General features: G+C 43.3%; 1 protein-coding gene across 5 annotated transcripts in view; it reads left to right on the forward strand.

Moving 5' to 3' along the window:
- The window catches only part of HMCN1 (hemicentin 1), a 301086-nt gene that overhangs the window by 98765 nt on the left and 176594 nt on the right, over positions 1 to 25727 (forward strand). For all 5 annotated transcript variants that reach the window (XM_053391425.1, XM_053391419.1, XM_053391422.1 and 2 more), the window contains exons 12-20: positions 3748 to 3889; positions 6106 to 6233; positions 7707 to 7820; positions 8791 to 8949; positions 10308 to 10502; positions 14016 to 14114; positions 15934 to 16061; positions 20010 to 20154; positions 24169 to 24281. In XM_053391425.1, the coding sequence (XP_053247400.1) occupies positions 3748 to 3889; positions 6106 to 6233; positions 7707 to 7820; positions 8791 to 8949; positions 10308 to 10502; positions 14016 to 14114; positions 15934 to 16061; positions 20010 to 20154; positions 24169 to 24281 (1223 nt within the window). The remainder of the gene's footprint in view (positions 1 to 3747; positions 3890 to 6105; positions 6234 to 7706; positions 7821 to 8790; positions 8950 to 10307; positions 10503 to 14015; positions 14115 to 15933; positions 16062 to 20009; positions 20155 to 24168; positions 24282 to 25727) is intronic.

Below are 25727 nucleotides of genomic sequence, written 5' to 3' on the forward strand. Positions count from 1 at the left end.
AATAGTGGGACAAAGAGCAGGAGGGGCACAGCAGCGAGGCTGATGCAGTGCAAACACGCTGGTGGAGCCAATTTGGTGCCGCTGTCGCCTTTGCACCACGCTGACCTTGCTGCCACATCCCTCCTCTCTTTATCCCAGTGCTGACTTCACCTTTAATGGAACTTACAGTGCAATGCTATGTATTCAGAAGCGAGTCCCGCTGAGTTCAGTGAGATAAGCATACATAGGATTCCAGCCCTTAGTGTGGTTAAGCATTATTAAACTGAACAGAAGTGTAACATGCAATTAGACCTCACTTGAACTCCTGACTGTAAATTCTGCTTTAGCTGTACTGCGCCTGGAATCTTTCTAAATGTGTTTGCCTTGCTTCTGCTAACGAATGAAGCTTGAATATTGCAACAAAACACTTAACATTGAGCTACAGAAAATCCAGTACATATTGATGAAGTATGATCCAAGGTAATATGTGCCAGACAACATTTTCCCGTTGGAAAATGTACTGCGTGTGTTTATGTAAATATACTTTTTCCCTAGGAATTGGTTCAACAAGGTTCCATTCCAGGAACAAAGCAGAAATAAATAAGGAGGGAATGTATTGTATCCGCCTAATTCTGCCCTTTTGGATCTCCTTCAAGCAAACGGTGGAATTTAAAAAAACCACACTAATCAAAATGAAAATTCTGTGTTGATCTTCTTGTAATTCTTGTACTATATGCAATCCTAGTACTAAATGTATCATGGATTTCAGTTTTAACTATCGGTTTTCAGGGAACAAAATGGATGATAAATAACTTTTACTAATCACATATCTCAAGGCCTCACAAGATAGCAGAACCATTAGTCTATGCCAAAATTCTGCTCCAAAACAATTTCATTTTTATCAGGGTGGACCTTATGCTCCAAATGGGTACATTCCATTCTCAAGTAGTACATAGAGTGTGCTTAACCTTCATCCAAAATTGGGGAAAAAATAACACTAACATTTTTTTGGGGGGTGTTTTATACCCCAACAAGATCTCAAATGTAATGGGGTGGTGGGTTTAGAATAATATAGATAATATTTGTGTCAGATGATATGTGCTTGACAATACCCAAGCACCCAGAGCCAGAAAACACTTATTCAGAGGAGGTAGTATTTGTGCAGAAAACATTTGCACCTGCATATTGAGTAAATGCCACAATTTATGTTCCTTTAATAAGCTATGCTTTTTTTCCACAATTACAAACAACAAAAACTATCATTTAGTCAACTTTGGACAAATCCTTCCAAATGAGGCCTGCTCAGATGATACCAGAGGCAGGTGGCACTGTGGTCTAAACCACTGAGCCTCTTGGGCTAGCCAATCAGGAGGCCGGTGGTTCGAATCCGCATAACAGGGTGAGCTGCCATTGCTCTGTCTCAGCTCCTGCCAATCTAGCAGTTCAAAAGCACGCCAGTGCAAGTAGATAAATAGGTACCACTGTGGTGGGAAGGTAAACAGCATTTCCGTGCGCTCTAGTTTCCGTCACAGTGTCCCATTGCACCAGAAACGGTTTAGTCATGCTGACTGCAGACCCGGAAAGCTATCTGTGGACAAACTCTGGCTTCCTCTGCCTGAAAGCGAGATGAGCGCCGCAACCCCATAGTCACCTTTGACTGGACTTAACCGTCCAGGGGTCCTTTACCTTTTCTGAAACCAGGAACTACATGGCACTTATCCTTGTGGGAAGCACTTTGTGTGAGGCAATAGCAATGGCCATTTGAGACTGTCGATTTACCCTTTGAGAACTTTCAAATTGCAACATGAGTGCTACTTCATGCAAACAGATCCCCACACGTTTCCTGTTTGCTTTTTCTTTACGTGGTACTAAAAGCCCAAACGTCTTTTTTAACTTTTGCAAGGCAAGTTTGCTTCAAGGGGGAAAAGCACAGGGCAGCTATAACTTTGGTTCCACTACCTCCCTCTTCAGGATCATCAGGAACAAAATGAAGGCCATTTTTACTCTCTCTTTGTGTTTGTGTGTAAACCCCCCAAAATCAAAATATTTCGGGTGAAAGAAAGATTACCCCAGAGGCATGTTGGGCATTTGGGAAAAGGTGGCAATGTTGTATGTGGAATGTGAGGAGTTTTCCACCCCTCATGAAGAAAGCAAACTTTCCATGAGAGAAAAACATCCCCATTGAGTCTTTGTCCTTGTGTCACTGGCTACTGCTGGGACAGAAAACAAAGCTGGTAATTGCTGCCAGATGTCATCTTGCAGCAGGCTTTGTTGACTTACCACGGGACAGACCCCTATAATGTGCAAAATGTGTTTCTTAATCCATTATTTCTGAGTACCTCCTTCACTACGTAATAGAATAACAGGGTATTGTCAGAAGCGGTGCTTTTCAGGCACAGTGTGTCCTCCCATTTGAGCCAATCTCAGTTTCCTAAGGTCAACAGAAGAGTAGATCTTCTTCAAACCCGCAAAGCTTTTAAAGCATCCTCCAGTCTGTTTTGGCAACATTTAAAATGCTTAAAAAATAGCCCCGGCAGCTTTCCACATGGCAAAACAGTTCAAAACAGTTCTGCCATATACATGGAATATATAAACTATCCGGATTTGATTCCAGTCCAGCTTGATTAGTCTGTCAGTTATGTCTTTCCTCTCACCATTTGTAGAGCAATTTAAAACTGCTTCATGCTTTACACGGCATGCAAATCATGTTTACTGTAGCTTTTTTTAAAAAAATAACACCACATTTTGTTAATTTTCACAAATTTCACATAAAATTCCGATACATATTAATTTTTTCTTTTGTTTTTTTGACTTCCCATCCCATTTTCCATGGTGATTTTTTTATTCTACCCCCTTGCCGCACTCTTTTATATAATAACCATAGTAAAATAATCTCTAATTCTTTCTGTTGCTCACAGTTCAAATCCTGCTCACGAATCGATCATGTTATAATAATTTTCTAAATAGTCCGAAAAGGACTTCCATTCTTTCCTAAACATTGTTAAATTTGCTTATTTTAGCCATTAGCTTTGCTGATTCAGCATAGCCCATCACTTTGCTTATCAGTTCTTTGCTCTTTTTATGATACACTGATGTTTCCTGCAGCAAGCACATAAAACTAGTCTATTAAAGCACCAGAAGCAAAACTTTGCATTTATACGCCAATGGTTTTGCAATATCACCATACCAATGTCCTTGTTTAGAAAGAAAGATAACAATCTGCTGAAATGTGAAAAGAAATGGTAGAAAGCTGATACTCTGAAGTCTTTATTGTATGTTCCCAATGGAAAAGCCATTTGTAATTTAGGAAGCAGAATTCTTCCTAAAAACCTGTTTCTTTTGGCATTAGCGCCAACTAATTGTGGAGGGGACTCTCAGCTGAATCTCAAGTTGCAACGAATAGCTCAAGAAACAAATCACAATAATCCCATTGTGTTGTGTTTAAGTGTTTGAGTTTTAAAGATGATGGTCCAGCAGATAATGCCAATGTTGCAGTGCTAGAGGACATGTTTATACATGTAAAAGCCCAGGCTCAACACCTACAAATCATGCAGCACTGAGTGCTCTTTGGCCGATAAGGAGAATTTATTGAGTTAGCTTGAATACTGATCTGACTCAGAGCTACTAATATGATAAAGCTATTCCTGGATTTGTACCTCTTCAGAACGTTGAGGGGGGAGTCATGTAAAAACTCCCTGTCTACAGATGTCCGGTAGTAAGATAATGTTTGAAAAGCCATAATAATTTGTGTTTCATTTTATGTAACAGAACCACCCAAGGCTGTTGTCTCGCCCAAGAACCAGTCATTTACTGAAGGATCTGAGGTTTCCATTGGTTGTTCTGCAACTGGCTATCCAAAGCCAACCGTCGTGTGGACACACAACGATATGTTTCTCATGGGCTCCCACAGGTATGTGCATATCTTTTTACCCATATCTGAAGGAGCGTCTCCACCCCCATGGTTCTACCAGGACACTGAGGTCCAGCACCGAGGGCCTTCTGGCGGTTCCCTCACTGCGAGAAGCCAAGTTACAGGGAACCAGACAGAGGGCCTTCTCGGTAGTGGCACCCGCCCTGTGGAACGCCCTCCCACCAGATGTCAAAGAGAACAACAGCTACCAGACTTTTAGAAGACATCTGAAGGCAACCCTGTTTAGGGAAGCTTTTAATGTTTGATGTATTACAGTATTTTAATTATTTTTTTTTGGAAGCCGCCCAGAGTGGCTGGGGAAGCCCAACCAGATGGGTGGGGTATAAATAATAAATTATTATAATATTATTATTATTGTTGTCTTCAGAGGGTGTGTGTGTGTAGGGGGTGATCATGAAACATCCTTGACTGAAAATGTTGCATTGTGAAATTTGATGAACGAAGGCCCTTGTTTGATCCTGCAGTCATCTTCTGAGGCCCTTATTTGTGTGGGAGTTTCAGAGGTTGCCAACATGAGTTCAGGCTTTTTCAGTGGCAGCCCCCACTTACGGAATGCTCTCACATCTTGCAACATCTTTAATTTGAAGGGTGTTATTGTGGCCTCTTTTACTGTTCAGTTGGGTTGTGTCTTTTTTAATGATTTGTTTATCACGACTACTTCTGTCATGTTGCATTTATGTGTTCTTTTCATGTTGCAAGCCACCTTGAGAGCATGGTTTGAACTGTGGAAAGGCGTTGCGTACAAATAAAATTACGTAGTTAGTGAGGTGGGATCTGTAAGTCCTGGCTTTTATCTGTATACTGTAGCTGTGTTTTTAGGTTTATTTTATTGGGCATTCTTAATCATTCTTAAAGTGGCATTGGTTCACTCTGTGAACAATTAACAAATATAATAAATAAATAAATCCCCTATTTCACATAATGCTGGCCTGCCAAAAAGCACTGAATCACAGGAAGGGTGCTACCTGAATTCCATGAACGGTTATACCAGGGGTAGACAACCTAAGGCCCATGGGCTACAAGCGGCCCACAGGGGTTCTTTAACCGGCCCACAAGCCGCCCCCGAATCAAGCCGCCCCCTCGGCGAGTCCCAACGCGCTGCGCTAAAGCAGGGCAGCATGGGGACTCACTTCCAAAGTGCTGGAAATTGCGTCTGTGCAGACACCGAAAATCAGCTCTGTGCAGACGTCAGAAATTGTGGGTGTGCGCACTCAGGTGCGCATGCGATCCAGCCCACGGAGGGATCTCTGCTGGAGTGAACCGGCCCAGGCGAGGAAAACCTTGCCGACCCATGGGTTATACTGATCACCTCTCTCTCCTTGCGTACTAGTGTTCCACTGGCACAAATAGAGAGTACTATGGGGATTTTCCGGGAGGGACACGGGTGGCGCTGTGGGTTAAACCACAGAGCCTAGGACTTGCCGATCAGAAGGTCGGTGGTTTGAATCCCCGCGACGGGGTGAACTCCCGTTGCTCGGTCCCTGCTCCTGCCAACCTAGCAGTTCGAAAGCACGTCAAAGTGCAAGTAGATAAATAGATACCGCTCAAGCGGGAAGGTAAACGGCATTTCCGTGCGCTGCTCTGGTTCGCCAGAAGGAGCTTAGTCATGCTGGCCATGTGACTCGGAAGCTGTACGCCGGCTCCCTCGGCCAATAAAGCGAGATGAGCGCCGCAACCCCAGAGTCGGTCATGACTAGACCTAATGTTCAGGGGTCCCTTTACCTTTATGGGGATTTTCCAGAGACAGGGAAGCAGTTTAAATTATCCCCATGTTAATAGAAGTGTTATTGTTTTTCTTTTTGTCTGTGCAGTAGGCTACCAGGTGATAGAGTGCTGTTGAAATAGGTCCTGTTCTGGCGTTTTCTGAGCCCTGGGCAAAAAGGATACAAGAGACCGATTCAGAGGCTCCATGTGGAGTCAATGTCTTCTTTTGTTAGCTGTGAAATGATGGTGATGGTAGTTAACTAAATAGCAAATACACTTAGCTTCCCCTCCAGAATGTTTTTATATTTTCTGAAGTGGCCTATTATAAAAGTAATCATATTTAGAATGAGAATGTGGGTGGCACATGTTCTTTAACCATAGAACATCTGTGGAACCTCCCCTCTTGCCACGATGGCCCGATGTTTTCACTTTCGTAATATCACATTTGTCATAGTCACTTCCAGTCTGTGGATGCTTTTTTCCTCCCGCAGGTATAGGTTAAATCCTGAAGGCACCTTAACTATAAAAAAGGCAATCCACAAAGACGCAGGACTGTATGGCTGTTTGGCTAGTAATGCTGCTGGAACGGCCAAGGAGACGTCTATCCTCACTTACATTGGCAAGTATCATAAGAAACAAAATGTAGCTGGCTGCTTTCTGTGGGAATGTTGAGGGTGGCAGGAGAGGATATATTGTTTATTAATATCCTTCGTAACTTGCGCTGTCAAGTTTCTTCACTTAGCAGAGTACATTCACCTTCTTACGCAGCAGAAAGCTGCTTGCAAACTCGTGTGAGTTTCTTAAGACAATAAGCAATTCAATCTGCCGTGTCCAGATTGAGATATATTCTAATACAGTGGTACCTCGGGTTAAGCACTTAATTCGTTCCGGAGGTCCGTTCTCAACCTGAAACTGTTCTTAACCTGAAGCACCACTTTAGCTAATGGGGCCTCCTGCTGCCGCCGCGCTGCCAGGGCCCGATTTCTGTTCTTATCCTGAAGCAAAGTTCTTAACCTGAAGCATTGTTTCTGGGTTAGTGGAGTGTGTAACCTGAAGCGTATGTAACCTGAGGTACCACTGTATTCCTGATAAGACCCCTTTTGAATCCCTCCTAAAAGAAGAAAGACTACACAGTCTTATTCATAAGTAACAAAAAGTAGTTTAAGTAGTAGACTTAAAGTTACAAACAGGTTTACCCTGTTTGGGAGATGACCTGGGGAACTGCTGTGGCAGCCAGTGGTACAGTCCAGGTGTTGCAGGAAGCAGGCAGGACGAACAGAAAGGTCAAGAGAGAGAGAGAGAGAGAGAGAGAGAGAGAGAAAGAAACAGTGTGACTTGGCCTTTTACCAGGTCTGGAAAGGTCACGCCAACCCATTAGTCACATGCAAAGAAGGATGCTCCTGGCCAGGAGGAACAGGAAGTTTTGACTGGCTGGACCAAACATTCCCTTGTATGTCCACTCTAGCAAAACAAGGAATGCTGTACTTGACTGCTCTCGGTGGGTTACATCCCACACTTTCTTTAATAGTTGCTAATCACAATCAGGAAGCTGAAAGTGTGTGAATGTTGAAGATAGGTTTGTGAATATTTGAACATAAAAATAAGCCTATATGGAGTCAGATTACTGGTCTCCTATTGTACATTTTGAGCGCCAATGTCTCTTCAAGACTGAGGTCTTTCCCAATTTGGTTACCTGAGAACTCTTTGAAGCAACAGCTAGAGGGTCAGAACTGCAACCTCCCATATTGTTTACTGAGCCATTGCCCCTGGCCATTCATTCCTTTGTGAACACACACATATAAGAATCCATTAAACATTTTGGATTCAGGTTAGATTCTACTGCCAAATAAGTGGAATGTGTGGACAAAAAAGAGAAAAGGGTCAACTTTATCCAGTGTATAATTACTATGAAATAGTTTAGTATCATATTTGAGACAGTACACCCTCCCTCAGTTTGATATATTGTCTAGACATTATAACGACTACGTTTTGGAATAGTATTGCTAAGAATCAGGATATACCTTGCCCAGTTTGCCAAAGAAGTTGACAAATAGTTTCATATTTTAGTGTCTCTCGTCTTGTTCCCTTGCAGAAGTTCCTAAACTGACGGTAATCCAAAGTGAACTGCTAATTGCTCTTGGAGACACCACTGTAATGGAATGCAAAAGTACAGGAGTCCCACCTCCACAGGTTAAATGGTTTAAAGGTACTTCTCCCAAACTGATCTTGTTTGGCCTAGCTTCTTTAAAATAAATATATCTGAAGGAGCGTCTCCACCCCCATCGCCCAGCCCAGACACTGAGGTCCGGCTCCAAGGGCCTTCTGGTGGTTCCCTCACTGCAAGAAGTGAGGTTACAAGGAACCAGGCAGAGGGCCTTCTTGGTAGTGGCGCCTGCCCTGTGGAACGCCCTCTCATCAGATGTCAAGGAAATAAACAACTATCTGACTTTTAGAAGACATCTGAAGGCAGCCCTGTTTAGGGAAGTTTTTAATGTTTGATGTTTTATCGTGTTTTTAAAATTATGTTGGGAGCCGCCCAGAGTGGCTGGGTAAACCCAGCCAGATGGGTGGGGTATAAATAATGAATAATAAATTCTTCTTCTTCTTCTTCTTCTTCTTCTTCTTCTTCTTCTTCTTCTTCTTCTTCCTCCTCTTCCTCTTCCTCTTCCTCTTCCTCTTCCTCTTCCTCTTGAGTTAGGGTATTTCTGTACTTTCGCCAACCTTGTGATATTCCTATATCCAGTTTTGTTATCTGATTGGGCAACTAATTTTCCTCATGAGGTAAAACTGTAGCACTTAAGGACAGCTCGAAATGGATATCATGGACTTGCTAACATGGATAGGACATCTTACTGTGAATGAAGCGTGTCATGAATTGAGGGCGAGAAGCGAATCTAATGAAACTGCCACTCCAGCTGCTTATGGGGACAGACCCAAATTCGAAAGTTGTAAATGTTGTAGTAAATGTTAAGAGAACTACAGTTGCATCAAATAGTACTTCAGTGGTACACAACTCCTTGTTCTGTTCTATGTTCTCGCCATTATATTCATCTGGATGCTTGTAGTGGAGCAGTGACATTTTGCTGTTTCAAAAAGAAATTAAAAAGCTGTTTGGCTTATTGAAACGATTCTAGGTTTTTAACTTCCTGCTCTTGTTCCTTTTTGCCTGGATCTAGGCGATTTAGAGTTGAGGGCATCCGACTTTCTTATTATTGACTTCCACCAGGGAATCCTGAAGATTCAGGAAACGCAGGACTTGGATGCTGGCGACTATATGTGTGTCGCAACCAATATTGCAGGAAGCGCATCTGGCAAGATAACCCTGGATGTTGGCTGTAAGCATAATGGCTTCAGAATAGACACATGCAAACTGTGCAAGATGATCTAAAATAAACTCATGTATATTGTTGATTAGTATCATTCACATTGTTTGGCGCCTAATGAGATATGTGTGCAAATGGAATGGGGTTTTCCAATCTTAGGTGGGTGGTGGCTTCTAGTTTCTAAGTTTATTAATATGACATACTATCATTTATACCACGAGTGTGAGACATTTTTGGCTCCACAGGACAGATCCTAATCAGGACCAGCTTTATGGTCCAAATTTGACAGGTGGTTGGAGCAATTCAGCTGCCAGTCGCCTGTCATCGCAATCACATCAGGTGCAATTTCATGCAGTACTTCAAGCATGCAAAAAGTACCGTATTTTTCGCTCTATAGGACGCACTTTTCCCCCTCCAAAAATGAAGGGGAAATGTGTGTGCATCCTATGGAATGAATGCAGGCTCCTTGGCTTCAGCGATAGCAACACAAACTTCCGAAGCGCAGAGGGAGAGCTCCCCCCGCGCTCTGGAGGCTTTGCGTTGCTTTTGCTGAAGCCCCTGAAGCCCCTGGAGTGCAGGGAACTCCTGCTGCACTCCGGGGGCTTCAGGCAGCTATCTGCAAGCCTTCAGCCTGCAGCAGGAGTTCCTGCCACGCTCCGAAGGCTTGCGGATGGCCGGCTGAAGCCTGAAGCCCCGGGAGCGCAGCGCGAATGCCCGCTGCGCTCTGGGGGCTTCAGGCAGCTATCCGCAAGCCTTCAGAGTGCAGCAGGAGTTCCCGCAGCGCTCCGAAGGCTTGTGGATAGCCGCCTGAAGCCTGGCGAGTGAGAGGGGTCGGTGCACACCGATCCCTCTTGCTCTCTAGGCTTCGCTTCGCTGGAGAGGCACTGCACAGTTTTCCCTCTCTGCACAGCACCCCTTCAGCGAAGCAGGAGGAGAAATGGAAGGGGCTCCGTTTCTCAGGGCGCTGAGCAGAGAGGAGGAGAATTTTTTTCCCCTGTTCTCCCCCTCCTATGATCCGGTGTGTCCTATAGTCCGGTGTGTCCTATAGAGCGAAAAATACGGTACTTTAGTTAAAATGCTTGTCCTCTCTGCTGCTCTGTTGACCCTGCTAACTTATAGGGGGATTTGACCCGAGAGCTAGTCAGGACTACCCAACAAGTTCATGACCAAGCATGGTTTTGAATCAGGGTCTTTCCTGTCCAGTAACATCTCATTCATAGGATCCCACTGAATGGCTCAGCTGTCGCACGTAACAAGATATCAAAGTGGAGTGCTTGGGTCCCTCAGCTGTCATTTCAAAATAAATACCGAAGCTATATGACCGTTACTGATTTTCTGATGTTTATTTCCCTGTATATCCCACCTCACAGCTCCCCCAGTTTTCACACAAGAGCCCAGTGATGAATCTGTGGATATTGGCTCAAATGTGACATTGGCTTGCTATGTTCATGGGTACCCAGAACCAAAGGTGAAGTGGCAACGAATGGACGGCGCCCCGCTATTCTCAAGGCATCTTGCAGTTAGTTCCATCAGTCAACTCAGAACAGGCGGACTTTCTTTTAACAGTAGGTAGACATATACCTGTATATACATATACCTGTGTGTGTAAAAGGCAAAGAAAAAAAATAGTGCATAATACGTAAATCGTTATTTAAGGTAGGGTGCTTCCACATGGCGCTTCCACACAGCAGTTTATGGTGGGCTTGGTCACAGTGTCATCGCGATATTGTCCTCCTCAAGAATGCCATCTCATATTATTTTTCCATGTACAGTGGTACCTCTGGTTACGTACTTTTTTTTAAAAAAAATATTTTTTATTAACCGACCAATCAAATCAAATCACATAAATTACAAATTACAAAGCCGAATTTTAAATTTTTGTTGGGGGTACCCATATTTCAAGTTCCGAAAGGGATCCAATCATCTTATTGCTGCTGCTTTAATGTCTACAAATCTGTCCGAATAATGTTCACAATTCTATCTAATCCTTTCTTGTTGTTTTCCACATCTCTTCTTGTTATTTTCATATATTTTTCCTTTCTCTTTGTGACCTCTGATAGTCTCCACAAGCGGGTTGAAACAAATTGTAATCCTGTGTGGGTTTTTCCATTCGTCCAAGAGTCATATTCAGACGACTACCGCATTTCATCGCTTCCATAAAGAAAAACACTCTTACCGTCTACTCATTAATCTTCACAGGTCTGTCACTCCCTTTCTCAGTCCTCTAAGGAGGTTCTGCCAGGAATCCAATATGAAAACAAATCCATAGCTTTCTCCTTCCGATCATCAATCTTTCGACAGAACCTGCCAACATGGCAACTCTCGTTTTATTGCTGCGTCATTCCAAAAACCCTTGTTCTTTTCTCGATCTCCATAAGCCAAACTTTTGGTTAGTAATTCATTTCCACACAGTTTTTAATCATCCTACTTAGGTCAGTTATGCAACGGTTCTTTCTTGGGGAGGGGTTCTTGGTTAATCACATAGAAGAAAAGAAAAAAAAGTCCCCCCCCCATCCTAATCTTAATTTGTTCCGGAGGTCCATTCTTAACCTGAAACTGTTCTTAACATGAAGCACCACTTTAGCTAATGGGGCCTCCTGCTGCTGCTGTGCTGCCACCGCGCGATTTCTGTTCTCATCCTGAAGCAAAGTTCTTAACCCGAGGTACTATTTCTGGGTTAGTGGAGTCTGTAACCTGAAGCGTCTGTAACCTGAAGCGTGTATCCCGAGGTACCACTGTAATCTGGATTCACAATTTCCGTGGGAAATCCAATAAGTAACACAATAAAACTCAGAAACATTGCATCTGGATTAAATTCGGAAATGAATATGGGTTAGCGTATTCACCATGAAGTTGTTACAGCAAGTGCCACATTATTATTATTTTTTAAAAGGTGCAGGTACTGAATACCCTTGCGTACCTGTAGAAAGAAATACTGCCCAAGCAGTGTCCAGTGGCCTTCGCTGTTTCGTGGCACCTACACCTCTCACTTTATGGCGTGTGGGATTTAACTACCGTATTTTTCCATGTATAAGACAACCCCTATTTTGGGGGTCTCCAAATTAAGGAAATGGGGGGAGATTGCCTGGCATTGTTAAGCTTTTTGGGGGGGGAGGGTTGCCCACAGTTGTTGAGTTTTTTTGGTGGGGGGGAATTGTCAACAATCGCTCACACGCCTGACCGCCACTGCTAATCGCACGCGTCACCAAAGTCATCGACCATCTGCCCGTTTGCCACAAGCAGCCGCCAATCACAAGCCCGATAGATGCAGTACCAGCCAATAGCCAGCAGGCCTTGCTGCAGCCACCAATCACCCGCCCAATTGCCGCTCACAATCTCCTGCTCGCGGCTGCCCCCAATTGCCTGTCCCCCCTCTGCACTATCCATGTATAAGACGAACCCCAATTTTTAACGTTTACTCATAATAAAAAAACCCTCATCTTATACACGGAAAAATACGATAGTTGCTGTTTGAAGGGGCTGAGTAGAATTTGGGTGGGTGGATGGAATCCCCTCGTTTCCCCACTGGGACTAATTAGGTTGGCACTTGGAGGAATGGCTGTCAGGGACTGGACTGAAGAGGAATTGTGGAGACTGTCCCCCCTCCTCCAGAGCCACTGTGGTGTAGTGGTTAAGAGCGGTGGACTCATAATCTGGTGAACCGGGTTCGCTTCCCCGCTCCTCCACATGCAGCTGCTGGGTGACCTTGGGCCAGTCACACTTCTCTGAAGTCTCTTAGCCCCACTTACCTCACAGAGTGTTTGTTGTGGGGGAGGAAGGGAAAGGAGAATGTTAGCCACTTGAAGACTCCTTCGGGTAGTGATAAAGCGGGATATCAAATCCAAACTCTTCTTCTTCTTCTTCTTCTTCTTCTGCACTTCCCGGAGAAGAGGGAAACTATAGATTTAGAACAGTGGTTTGGAGAATGTCATAGTTCAGAGCCGCAGAGGGCAGAAGCTGGGAAATATTGGGAGGGGAGCAGGAGGAAGAATAAGAAGCACCAGGGGAGAGACACCTGACAGATTCACTCTCTTTGGAAAGCTTACCAGATCCCCCTCCTGGACCAGGCGTGCATTGAGAGTAGTAGAACAGAAAGCTCAGAGGCAGAAAGCACAGATCAACTGACACAAGGCTGTTGTAGAACAGGAGGGACTGAGGGGCTGGGACTTTTCTTGAAGCAACGCCATTATCTAAGAGAGACCGCATTCCTTTGTCTCTCTCTGTGAATATTGAATAAACTACTTGGTAAGAACTCTTCTTGTTTATCTGCTTCTTGGCATCCCACTGTGGGAGGGAGTGGCTGGGATTCATTGCTTGTGGAGCATTGAGTCTGGGCAGGTGAGGAAGTGAGGGAGAAAAAACTATAGACATAATGAGGCATTATTGGGTTAAGGGCACCCTTCAGGGATCTGCCAGTGCTTTATGTGTTTTTTGGGGGGGGACTTGGGGGTGTCACAATGCATGTGATGGGTTTATACCCAAGGCTCATCTAAAAAGGAGGGAGTCGTTTCCTCTCACCTCTTTTCTGGAGACACACAGACTGCCCAGGTGACTGAAGGGATAGTTCCCTAACCAGAGTTAGAAAAAAAAATCCTCAGTACTCTTGAATTTGGTTGCTTTGGTTCAGGGGTAGGCAACCTAAGGCCCAGGGGCCAGATCTGGCCCAATCGCCTTCTAAATCCGGCCCGGTCTGGGAATCAGTGTGTTTTTACATAAGTAGAACGTGTCCTTTTATTTAAAATGCATTTCTGGGTTATTTGTGGGGCATAGGAATTCGTTCACCCCCCCCAATAGTCTGCCCCACCACATGGTCTGAGGGACGGTGGGCTGGCCCCCGGCTGAAAAAGGTTGCTGACTCCTGTTTGGTTAATTTAGAGTTCCACCATCCTGTTACATTTTTAATAAATATAACCTTTATCCCAAAGCTTGGTCTCCTAAGTCTATGTTGTGGATGATGGGGCAATACAATACTTATGATACATTTGCACTTACGTTTGTATATGAACACATTGGGTTTTTCCTGGAAAGTTAAGTGCTAATTCTGTTTTTGTTTTTTTTAACCTTTCATATAATTCTAGATTTGTGGGTCAATGACGAGGGGACCTACATCTGTGAAGCTGAAAACCAGTTTGGGAAGATTGTCTCACGGCCAGCTACACTTACTGTCACCGGACTTGGTAATTAACTGAAAATAGGGGATTTGTTATGGTTGGTTTACCTGACTTCAATCCAACTCTCTTACTGTATCCAAAACAAAAAAATATTTTTCTCCTGGGCCTTCTACATATAGGCTAGGTTCACATGCAGTGCTAAGCTTTGGTTAACGTAAGCCGTGGTTTAAATACCAGTCAGCAATCATAGCTTGCAAGTGTGGTTTGTTTGTAGGTAACAAGCCATGGTGCAGCCCCACTGGGCTGTGTTCAGACTATCAAGTAAACCATGGTTTAATAAATCGTGGCTTAACATTACATGCAAACCAGGCCAATGTGGGTTGAATGATGGCTCTGAAACAGCACACATGCTAAAATCCACATTTGTGTTAAATCCATATCAGATTTTACTTCTTAGTGATGAGTTGTTGGGAAAGCAGAGCAAAAATAGTGTCCTATCTAGATTTCTCTCCTGTCATCTTTCTAATGTTGAGGCACTTAACCAGAAAATTCCTGCAAGTGTTTTTTTTATAAAAAACCACACACACTTAGATTCAAGTATAGCTTAAATAAAATATCAAGATTAAACAAATACTATATCAAAAAGTTTAGTCCAATTCATAAATTGAATAATGTAGTGCTAAGTAATTACTCAGCGTGTTTGCAAGAAAGGTTGGTACAGATGTAGTTGAGCAATCCTTTTCATTCATAATAAATACACACACACACACAGTGGTACCTTGGTTCCCAAACTTAATCCGTTCCAGAAGTCTGTTCCAAAACCAAAGCGTTCCAAAACCAAGGCGCATTTTCCCATAGAAAGTAATGCAGAACGGATTGATACATTCCAGACTATTAAAAACAACCTCTAAAACAGCAATTTAACATGAATTTTACTATCTAACAAAACCATTTATCCATAAAATGAAAGCAATAATCAATGTACTGTACTATAAAATAAAAAAGACAGTATTGTAGATGATTAAAATTAAAATTAAAAATTTTTCTTACCTGCATTGATGATAGTCATTGTTTGGATGCGGGGCTTTTATCCATTTCCACAGTCAGACAATCAGTCAATCAATCAATCAATCAATCAGTACCTGAACTGGGTTCCAGTCACAAAAACAAGTCACAAAAAAGAAGTCACAAGTCAGAGTCCCATAAAACGAAGAGCAAGCCACAGCCACAAAAACAAAAAAGCCACACAAACAAAAAAAACGCAAGAAATACAAAAAACAGAAGCACCAAATATCACTTCAGAACACTGCAATCGGAAACAGAAGGCTTCAATTACGATGGGGGGGCGCACAAATTAGCAGTGCAACAGTAAACAGAAGGCAGGAAGCTTTAATTACAATGGGGGGATGCAAATTAGCAGCGCAGCAGTAGAAACGGAAGCTCAGGAGCATGTTCGGCTTCTGAGGCAAAGTTCGCAAACCAGAACACTGACTTCTGGGTTTGCGGCGTTCAATTTCCAAGTTGTTCAGGAACTGAACTGTTTAAAAACGCGCGTGCGTGTAGTATTTATGCCATGCCCTGCCTACTAACTGAGGATCATGAGGCATCTCACAATATGGAATAAAAATGGAAGATATCACAACACATTACTACAAACCTTATCTTGTTATTCCAATATATAACAAACATAATAATAAAAGTTTCAATTTGTTTGTGATCCAGAATAGTTCTTCTTAAAATTAACTAATTTTGAGATAAGTGCTGTAGACCAGGATTCTTCTTAAAACACTGTTGGGATTCCTGCCCCGTCTGTAGCAGAGAATTCTTCTTGCATTTTCATGGGAATGTGCACAATTATTGTTTCTGTTTTAAATCTTTGGTACAGTTGCACCTCTAATTGGAATGAGCCCAGCGGCAGCTAATGTTATCGAAGGCCAACAGCTTACTCTGTCATGTGTGCTGTTGGCAGGCAACCCTATCCCAGAGCGAAAGTGGATTAAAAATAGTATGGCGGTAAGGGCTTCTTTTATTACCAGTCTTTTGCTTACTGGGGCAGAGGGACTACCTCAAAAGGCATAAAATTATAGCAGATTGCGAACTACGGCAACTTCACTTCTGCAGCCAGCTAGGAAAGTTGCTGGAAGAGTTCAGATGATTTGCATCATGGTTTAACAGATGGTTAACAGCTTTGAAACAAACCAGGAGATTAGGCCAAAGTCGTTCCAAGATCAATTGAACCATTCTTTCCCAGTTCAGAGGAAATGGAAAACTATAGTTCATGGAAGACTTCCTGGCTTGTTTGCTGACTCACACAAAGAGAAAAGTGAAGGAACCTGCATGAACAACCAAAAAGCCTCTTCATATTGTTGCATGCCACTCCAGTCTGTGAGCGGTGCGAGATTGCACGGGTTCCATGTGTTTGTGTTTCCTTTTGGGAATGAGTCACAGCGGAGACTGTGATGTCCTTATTATATATGGTTTATTTACACATATATACAACATTGTATATACAACACGGGTGGCACTGTGGTCTAAACCACTGAGCCTCTTGGGCTTGCTGATCAGAAGGTCAGCAGTTCAAATCCCTGTGATGGAGTGAGCTCCCGTTGCTGTGTCCCAGCTCCTGCTAACCTAGACCATGTCCATATTTGTCAGAGTTCTCTCTCTCTCTCTCTCTCTCTCTCTCTCTCTCTCTCTCTCACACACACACACACACACACACACACACACACAGACACACACAGTGAGTGGACCACAGGGATCTGGGATCAGAAAGCCCAGTGACAAGCGGGGGGGGGGGGAAGGATAGTTGCACTAGGGAATGGCAGTCAAAATTTAGCTGTGCAGAAAGCACAGGTGAGATTAGATCAGACTAATGCAAGAATTAGCAAACTGGATTTCTTGGTTCTGCTTTAAAGAGTGTTGTAAACAAAAATTGCCCTTTTCCCTTATGGGGTATCCAAGACCCCGTATAGAGTCCTTAAGTGGGTTCCCTATTGGTAGGAGAGAATAACAGAGGCTACCCAGAGAATATTGAGAAGCAAAGCAGCTAGTAAGCTTGATCTTTATTGGTCTGTTGCAACAGGGTGCTCCCCTCACACGCAGGAGAGAGGAGGGACCCAGAAAAATGGCATGCAAGGCCTTATAAAGACTTTTGAAATTCCCCTCCTGTAGATCAAGACCACCCCCAGAAACATCATACATACATCACAGAAGGGGTGTAACCTAAGACCACCCCTCAGATACATCACACCTACATCACAGAAAAGGCGGTCTAAAACAGAACATTTGAATGTTGTTTATCTCCTGTCTGGCAGGTTACTTGATTGGATTTCCTGGGGAGCCTGGTCATTCTTTTGTAGTGATAAATACTTCGTTCCTGGGCCATGTCACAGGCTCACACCCTATTCAAACACAGACATACCCTTAAGACAGGATTTGTGAAAGAAAAGACAATGGAGAGGCTTTTCCACTTTGACCTTGCAGAGAAAACATTTCTCAGTTTAGGAATCAAAATGGTTCCAGGTTGGTCTTCCTGTGCTGATCTATGTACGTGCGGTTATGAACATTACCATATATCTAAGACCTCAAAATTCCAATCACAAGAGCAAGAAGGACCCTCCATCCTTCCTCTGGCGTATGAAGTAAGAAGTGTGGCTCTGGCGAATACCTTTGCTACACCAGAGGATGTAGAAGGAATATGTTGAAAGGAAAATACACCTAAAAGGCCTAAAATAGGTTTGGGTACCCAACTGTAGCATGGCCTGGTTTGATGGAGTTGTTAAACTGCATCCACGTGCAATCAAAGAGTTGTGTAAACTATGCTCTTGGCAGGATTTAACTTCCTTCCACAGGGTCTGTAGGACAGAGCTATTCCGCCTGGCTTTCAATTTCAACTTAGCCTGATCTTTTATTCCCCTTCCTTCCCTCCCCCTCCCCTTTTTATGAAGATTACCCAGTCTGGGATCCCGCAGCTAATTCTCCCCTGGTCTCCTCGCTGGCCCAAATAGGACTAATTCAGCCAGCTAGCCCTGGTGATCATCTAATGTTTATTGGATGGATTTCCCCCCTAAATTGATTTTTTAATTCTGAATTTATTGTTATTCACATTTTATACTGTATTTTATGCTGTTTTTTGTTGCATCAATTAAGTGTTTTAAATTTGTTGTTAGCCGTCCTGAGCCTGGTTTTCTGAACCGGGAAGGACGGGGTAATAATAATAATAATAATTACATGTGTGTATGTAACAGGCTGGGACGCGGGTGGTGCTGTGGGTTAAACCACAGAGCCTAAGGCTTGCTGATCAGAAGGTCAGCGGTTCAAATCCCCGCAACGGGGTGAGCTCCCGTTGCTTGGTCCCTGCTCCTGCCAACCTAGCAGTTCGAAAGCACGTCAAAGTGCAAGTAGATCAACAGGTCTGGTGGGAAGGTAAACGGCGTTTCCGTGTGCTGCTCTGGTTCGCCAGAAGCGGCTTAGTCATGCTGGCCACATGACCCGGAAGCTGTACGCCGGCTCCCTCGGCCAATAAAGCAAGATGAGCGCCGCAACCCCAGAGTCGGCCACGACTGGACCTAATGGTCAGGGGTCCCTTTACCTTTATGTAACAGGCTGTTGGTGTCCCTTGAGAGTGAAGTGCTGCAAAGAATCGCTATGTACAGGATTTTCGGCCGCTGTTCTTCTCTTTGGCATGTGTCGCTGATATGTTTCCCATGCCTATGTCTTGCCCTCGCAGCATAGCTTCTTCCCCCTCCCCTCCATGTTTCTCAAAGAGAAGTGTTAATCCCCTTGGAAGGCAGAACCTAACCTCCTCTAGTTACTAAGTAGGTGACAAATTCTGCACTCCAAGGGAAAAGCTCACAGAGGATTCTATTTAGGCAGAATTTGAAAATGCTGGAGAGAATAAAGTCTGCTGGGGACGACTTGGAAATTCCATTTCCCTCCCACTTTGAGGTCTTGCACTGTGACTTGAGATATTCGCTATTGTCTCCATTGCAGCAAATAAAAAATATGATGCATTTTTTCCAGACCACACTCAGGGACACCATTTATGGTTGCAAGGATCCGTTTGAAAGTATGGGAGGAATGCTTGGTTGAAATCTCAGAGGATAGTCAAGTAGTGGAGCTTGCCTTTGCCTCTCCCCATCGCTAGCGAAATCAAAATACAGTGGTACCTCGGGTTAAGAACTTAATTTGTTCCAGAGGTCCGTTCTTAACATGAAACGGTTCTTAACCTGAGGCGTGCTTTAGCTAATGGGGCCTCCTACTGCCGCTGCGCCTTGCACGCGATTTCTGTTCTTATCCTGGGGCAATGTTCTTAGCCTGGAGCAACCACTTCCTGGTTAGCAGAGTTGTAACCTGAAACGTCTGTAACCTGAGGAACCCCTGTATTGCAAAAATCACTGCCCGTGTCGTGGCAAAGCAAAGGATGCTTTGGGGCAGTATTTTGATTTATTATTTTGATTTGATTTTAATAAAATTATTATTTTATTTTGATTTTGATTTTATTAAGGACTATTTACAGAAACATTATAAAATTTAAGAAAGTTAGATGGTGTTGGATTGAAATTGAGAGGTTTCTAGCTGCAATAATATATAAGAACATAGATGGGGGGAAAAAAGGGTTTGAAAAATAAGGTAATGTTATAAGCTGTAATGCTTTAAATGAAGGATTTGCTGAACAAATAATCTTAATTGGGATACAAGAAGGAGAAGTATGAGGAGGTCTGAGAAATTTGTTATTTAAAAGTATGGTTTATGAATTTTATGCCTGTGTTTCATGTTTCTGTTTGTTTTGTTTGTTTGTTTGTTTAAAAAATTGGAAAATTTAATAAATATTCCTTTAAAAAAAAAAGATTTTATTCCCATTTTTTAAACAAAACTTGGGATTTATTCCCAAGCTAAAATCTAGAAGATTTGGTCTTTTGGTCCAGAATAAAATCTGGTCTGATTTCCCCTTCCCAGGTGGTCCAGAATCCCTATATCAGTGTTCGTAGTGATGGGAGTCTTCACCTTGAAAGGGTTCGGCCGCAGGATGCTGGAGATTACACCTGTATAGCAAGCAACGTGGCTGGGACAAACAACAAAACGACTGCAGTCAGCGTCTTTGGTGAGAAAAATGTCCAGCGTTTCCCTAGGCTTTTAATGCCCTAGAAAATTTTGAGCACGCAATTGCGTTGCACATAAAAACATATACGGGTCGTCACAACCCACCTAGTAATTTTCTTTTTCCGAACCCATTAATGTCAAGGGGCTTGCATGCTCTCTTCTCTAAATGCTGTGTTAGTAAGCGGCATAAAAATAGGGGCTAGGTGCCTCTTTGTTTACAAAATCCCCCCTTTACCCAACTCTGGACTTTCGTTCCCTCAGTTGCATATCTCTCTCTGCTTGCAGTTCTGCTTGTTTTCTTCCATTGTATGAAGAGACAAATTGATCTCAAAATGACAAGAGGTTTGGGAGTGAGGGAAAAGGTACCACTTTGCTTCCCCGCCCCCCATATAAAATTGTAGCCCACCCTTTTGTGGAAAGCACTGCGTTCAAGCAAATTTCTGTTTTGGGTGAAAAGCTGTCTCTGCTTCCAACACTAGGTATTGTGGCTACATCTTACCTCAGGAGGCCTCAATACATGTCTGCGTGCATAGATCATGCTAGGATGTGTTGTACAAGGCCGCCCCTTTTATGCTCCTCTGCCATAATTATGGAAAATTTACATAATTATAAAAAAAATCAGCTTCATGTTCTGTGTGCTCTGAACCCATTTTCTGCATTTCCACTTCCTTTTTTTATGAAATCATTTTTATTTGATTTTACAAATATAAATGTTAAACCATACCAAATGCACATCAATATAAAGAGATTTCTCTGAATCTTGAGACTTCCCCCCTCAGTGGGTCCTATTGTCAACATTTTAAACTGCATATTATTTCGTAATCTATATTTTATATCTGTCCATATTGTCCGTAGTATTTGTTACATTACAAGTGAGATTAAAATTCTGCTAATGTTTTCATCTGCTTCCAGTGGTCTCCTAAATCAATTATAAACTTTTCGCATTCTTTCTTGAATTTCTTGTCTTCTTGGTCCCTGAGCTTTCCGGTCAGTTTTGTCATTTCAGCATAGTCCAACATACATTTCCACTTCCAAGTAGGTCTAATTAATATCTCTTACATGCTCACCATTTTGTGGGTCTGTATGGCTAAGGAATCCTGCTGTAGTATTCTGAAGATAACAGCCAGATCCCAGCGGATCACAAGGTGAATAAAATTCACCATTCATGCAGATATACATGTAGATATATAAATCTTCATGACTCGTGCTAATAAGTCAAAGAAGCCTCCCATATACAGAAGAGTCCATCTCTTTCAGTTTGCATTTTCCTGTCCTAGAATCCATTGTGTCTACTTGCTTGTGCAAGAAGAGCAGCTGTTTGATCTGTGGAAGAGGATCTCCGGATCCCAGCCAAGATCTATTGGCAGATTTGAAAGACGGTCCAGTTATAGGGTGGTCTGGGCAGCAGAGCATGTGAACAAAACTGGCATGACCTTTTAAGGAACCAGGGGTGGCGCTGTGGGTTAAACCACTGAGCCTAGGACTTGCTGATCAGAAGGTCGGCGGTTCGAATCCCCGTGATGGAGTGAGCTCCCGTTGCTCGGTCCCTGCTCCTGCCCACCTAGCATTTCGAAAGCACCTCAAAGTGCAAGTAGATAAATAGGTACCACTCCAGCAGGAAGGTAAACAGTGTTTCCGTGTGCTGCTCTGGTTCGCCAGAAGCGGCTTAGTCATGCTGGCCACATGACCCGGAAGCTGTATGCCGGCTCCCTCGGCCAATAAAGCGAGATGAGCACCGCATCCCCAGAGTCGGTCACGACTGGACCTAATGGTCAGGGGTCCCTTAAACCTCATAAGAACCATCACTACCACCACATGGCATCCAAAAAGTATATATTTTTTTTCCACTGCATAAATGTTTTCAAGCAATGATGGTTTCTGCAGACTCGCTTGCTTTATGAGCAAACCAGAGACGTAAGTGGGAGTTCTCCAAATGTTGTCTAAGAGGCTGCATAATGGATAAAAACAAGCGGTATCCAGAGGGAGCTGGCATTTGGTAGAAATTATACATTTGGAAAAAGAACTATGTATCTCATTTTTTAATGCTACCAAGAGGAACATGCCTGTTTGCAGAAGACAAGACAGAGGATTTGTTTTGTAAGAATCCTTCTGTGTCTCAGTGGCTTCAACTTTGTGTGAGGTCGTGGTTGTTGTATTCTTCATGAGCTGAAACTTCTTTTCCATGCACAGTTAATGGAGAGAGGCATGCTTTAAGCTTTTATTCTGCTTTAGGAAAGAGGCCTCGTGCAAGTTAGTACAGTATTCTTTATTGCATTTTGCAAGCAAAGGTTATCTCTTCAGTAGCACTTTGCGGTTTTATCGCATTGTGAAGAACTAATGTTCCCCATCAAGAAGAACTGAGGAAAGTAAAGGCTCTGGTAGCCCATAGCTGTTAACCTCCCCTTTTTTTGTGGGAAATTCCCTTATTCCAGTGCCGTTTCCCACTGCTTCCCGCTGCTATCCCAGATTGTTAGATATCCCGTAGACTGTCCCTGGGACAGGTGAGGCTGCTGATCTCTTATTTTCAAATCTGAAAGTTGACAGCTATGCTGGTAGCCACTGAAATGACCAAAGACCTATAAGGGAATGGAGATTTAGAGGAAGAATTGTGAGAGTCAGTGCAAGCTCAACAAAAATGTGCATCATTTTGCCTCTTAGAGGATTTCGGCAGAGATCCGTTTGCTTTCAAAGAACGTTGGCCTGTTGTGTTGCTCGAACCGGGAATTGTGGCTTAAAACAAGCTCTGTTAAAAAAAGCCAGTTTCATTATCCATGATCTGAAGTTGGGAGTGTTTGGAAACATTTTGTTGTTTGCTGTAAACCAGAAATCCTGGTTGGTATGACTTGACAAACTAACATCCATTGCAAGTCAAACTAATCTCCTCAAAAGTATCCCCTTTCTAGTGCAAGAGGCGGAGAAGATGGGAGAACAATGGTTTTGTGTTATGTGCAAATCTGTTCTTTAGGTATGTGGTTTGGAGTCCGATTAACTGATCAAAGATTAGTCCTATCCAGGCAAAAAGCCTTGCTCACACGGTAAGGCAGACAGCGATTGCTGTGCATGCTTGGTTTTACTGTTCACTTCTGTAAAGCAATGCTCTATTTTAATATTCAGATTTTTCACAGCTTATGTGGAACATTTCCCTTTTGTAAGATGATAATGGGGTGCCCAGCATGCAGCTGTTGAATTAGTGTAGATCAGGGTTTCCCTTGGAGGTCTTTTTTCTTCAGCTGTTTTTGGACTACAACTCCCATGATCCTTAGCTAGCAGGACCAGTGGTCAGGGATGATGGGAATTGTAGTTTTAAAAAAAACCAAACAGCTGGAGACCCTGGTGTAGATAGGTAGGAGTTAGGAAGCCACATGTTCCAAACTCACCCCAGATGTAGATTCGCTGGGAGCAGTTGGGCAAGTGGCTTTTTTTTCACCTTCTTCATTTGCAATACAATTTTTTCTACAGTTAATGCAAAAACGTTTAAGGAAAGAGCTATATGAATAATCTTGTTCTTTTTGGAGGTATCTAGCCTAGCTTATGCTTTAAAGTGTGTTCACAGAACCATTTCATTATTTTTATCCATCGTACATTTTAACAAGCCCATGTTATAAAAGTACTCTCTTGATGGTAAAAGTCTCCAAAAATTAAATTACACTTTAAAAAGATTTGGAGGACCTAATTTAAAAGGATATTCCCTCCCCAAGCCTAATTGTTGGGTGGGTGGGGGCTTCATGGGTCTCAATTAGATATACTATCCCTCTCCAGCTGCAATCTCCACACAGGAGATTTTTTCAAAGCTTAAAACCTTCAAAGGAGCTGGCAGGGGGGGGGGCATTGATGGAGAAGCTGCTGGATCACTGCCATAATGTCTACCTCCTAAACTGTAATGTAGGAGGGGCTTAAGTATGTAATCACAAGACCTGTTCTCGATAGGTTGTAAGTTTTTATACGTGCAAAGGAAAACATGATGTTAAAAATGAGCAGTGAATTGCAAAATGCCTGTGTGTGTTTGTGTTTTCAGTTCTACCCATAATTCAGCATGGACAGCAGATATTCAGTACCATAGAAGGCATCCCAGTTACAATGCCCTGCAAATCAAGTGGAGTACCCAAGCCATCTATAGTCTGGTCGAAGGTAACTGCAAAGTCTTGAGTAGCTTATAGTGAAAAATTAGCTGAACATGTAGCAATGAATGAATCAATGAATCAGTCTTCCCTCGGTAGAAATACGGATTTGACGCAGGACATTCAACTTCTGGCTCCGCCTAAACTCAAATCCTCCTGGTCTAATATCCCTAGTGCAACAAGACTGTCACAAGAGTACCTGGTCGAAAATTGTCAACCCCAAACTTCACTCTTGTGGTTTATTCCCACAACAGCTACTCACCGTGGGTTATAGCAAAGCAAACAGTCTAATTTGCGAATGCCTAAATGATACTGAGGGGGACGCGGGTGGCGCTGTGGGTTAAACCACAGAGCCTAGGACTTGCTGATCAGAAGGTCGGCGGTTTGAATCCCCGTGACGGGGTGAGCTCCCGTTGCTCGGTCCCAGCTTCTGACAGCCTAGCAGTTCGAAAGCACAAAGTGCAAGTAGATAAATAGGTACCGCTCCAGCAGGAAGGTAAACAGCGTTTCCGTGTGCTGCTCTGGTTTGCCAGAAGCGGCTTAGTCATGCTGGCCACATGACCCGGAAGCTGTACGCTAGCTCCCTCGGCCAATAATGTGAGATGAGCGCCGCAACCCCAGAGTCGGTCACGACTGGACCTAATGGTCAGGGGTCCCTTTACCTTTACTAAATGATACTGAGCATCAGACGTGGCCACAATAAGGAAATTTTGCCCATGGTATGACCATCCTTCCAATTTGACTCTCTGGCACCCTATTTGTATAACCTAGCAATTCCAAAATATAGATGCGCCTTCACCCTCGCAAGACTGAACGTACTGCCCTCGGCTGTACTTGAGGGACTATTCCAACAGATTCCATACGAAAAACGCTTATGTCCCTGCGGAGATGGTAGCACCAAATCAGTGGCGCACGCCCTCCTTGCATGCACTTTTTACAAAGACCTGAGGAACGAGATTATTACGCCTCTTTTATTGACCATTCCGGGTCACACAACCACTGCCGCTGTGTCATTTCTCCTGTCAGGTAAAGAGGAGCAGATGACTGCAAAGGTTGCAAGGTTTCTAGCTGGGGCAATCAGAATAAGGTCCACTATTTGACTGCTGATTCAGGACCCTAAACCGTGTTTTATGTAACCGACTTTTATTTTGTTCAGTGTATATCGCAGTGCTTTTTGTTGCTATGGCCAACGGCTGATGCAAATAAAGTTTCATTCATTCATTCAGTATGCATATTACCAAAATCTCGAGAGCATTCAGTGCTAGAAGGAAATGTCATCTTAAAAAATAAATATATCCTAGAACAATAGCAAGCCAACATCAAGCCAGCCTAAGAAATAAGCAAGGTTTGCCTTTCTTTTCCCTCACCCTTACTCATTCAAGTTGGCCCCATTAAGTAGTCTACAAAAACTACCAAGTAACGCTTGGCAATCCTCATGGCTTCAATAAATACATAG

This window comes from Podarcis raffonei, chromosome 6 (genome assembly GCF_027172205.1).
Source record: "Podarcis raffonei isolate rPodRaf1 chromosome 6, rPodRaf1.pri, whole genome shotgun sequence".
Lineage (NCBI taxonomy): Eukaryota > Metazoa > Chordata > Lepidosauria > Squamata > Lacertidae > Podarcis > Podarcis raffonei.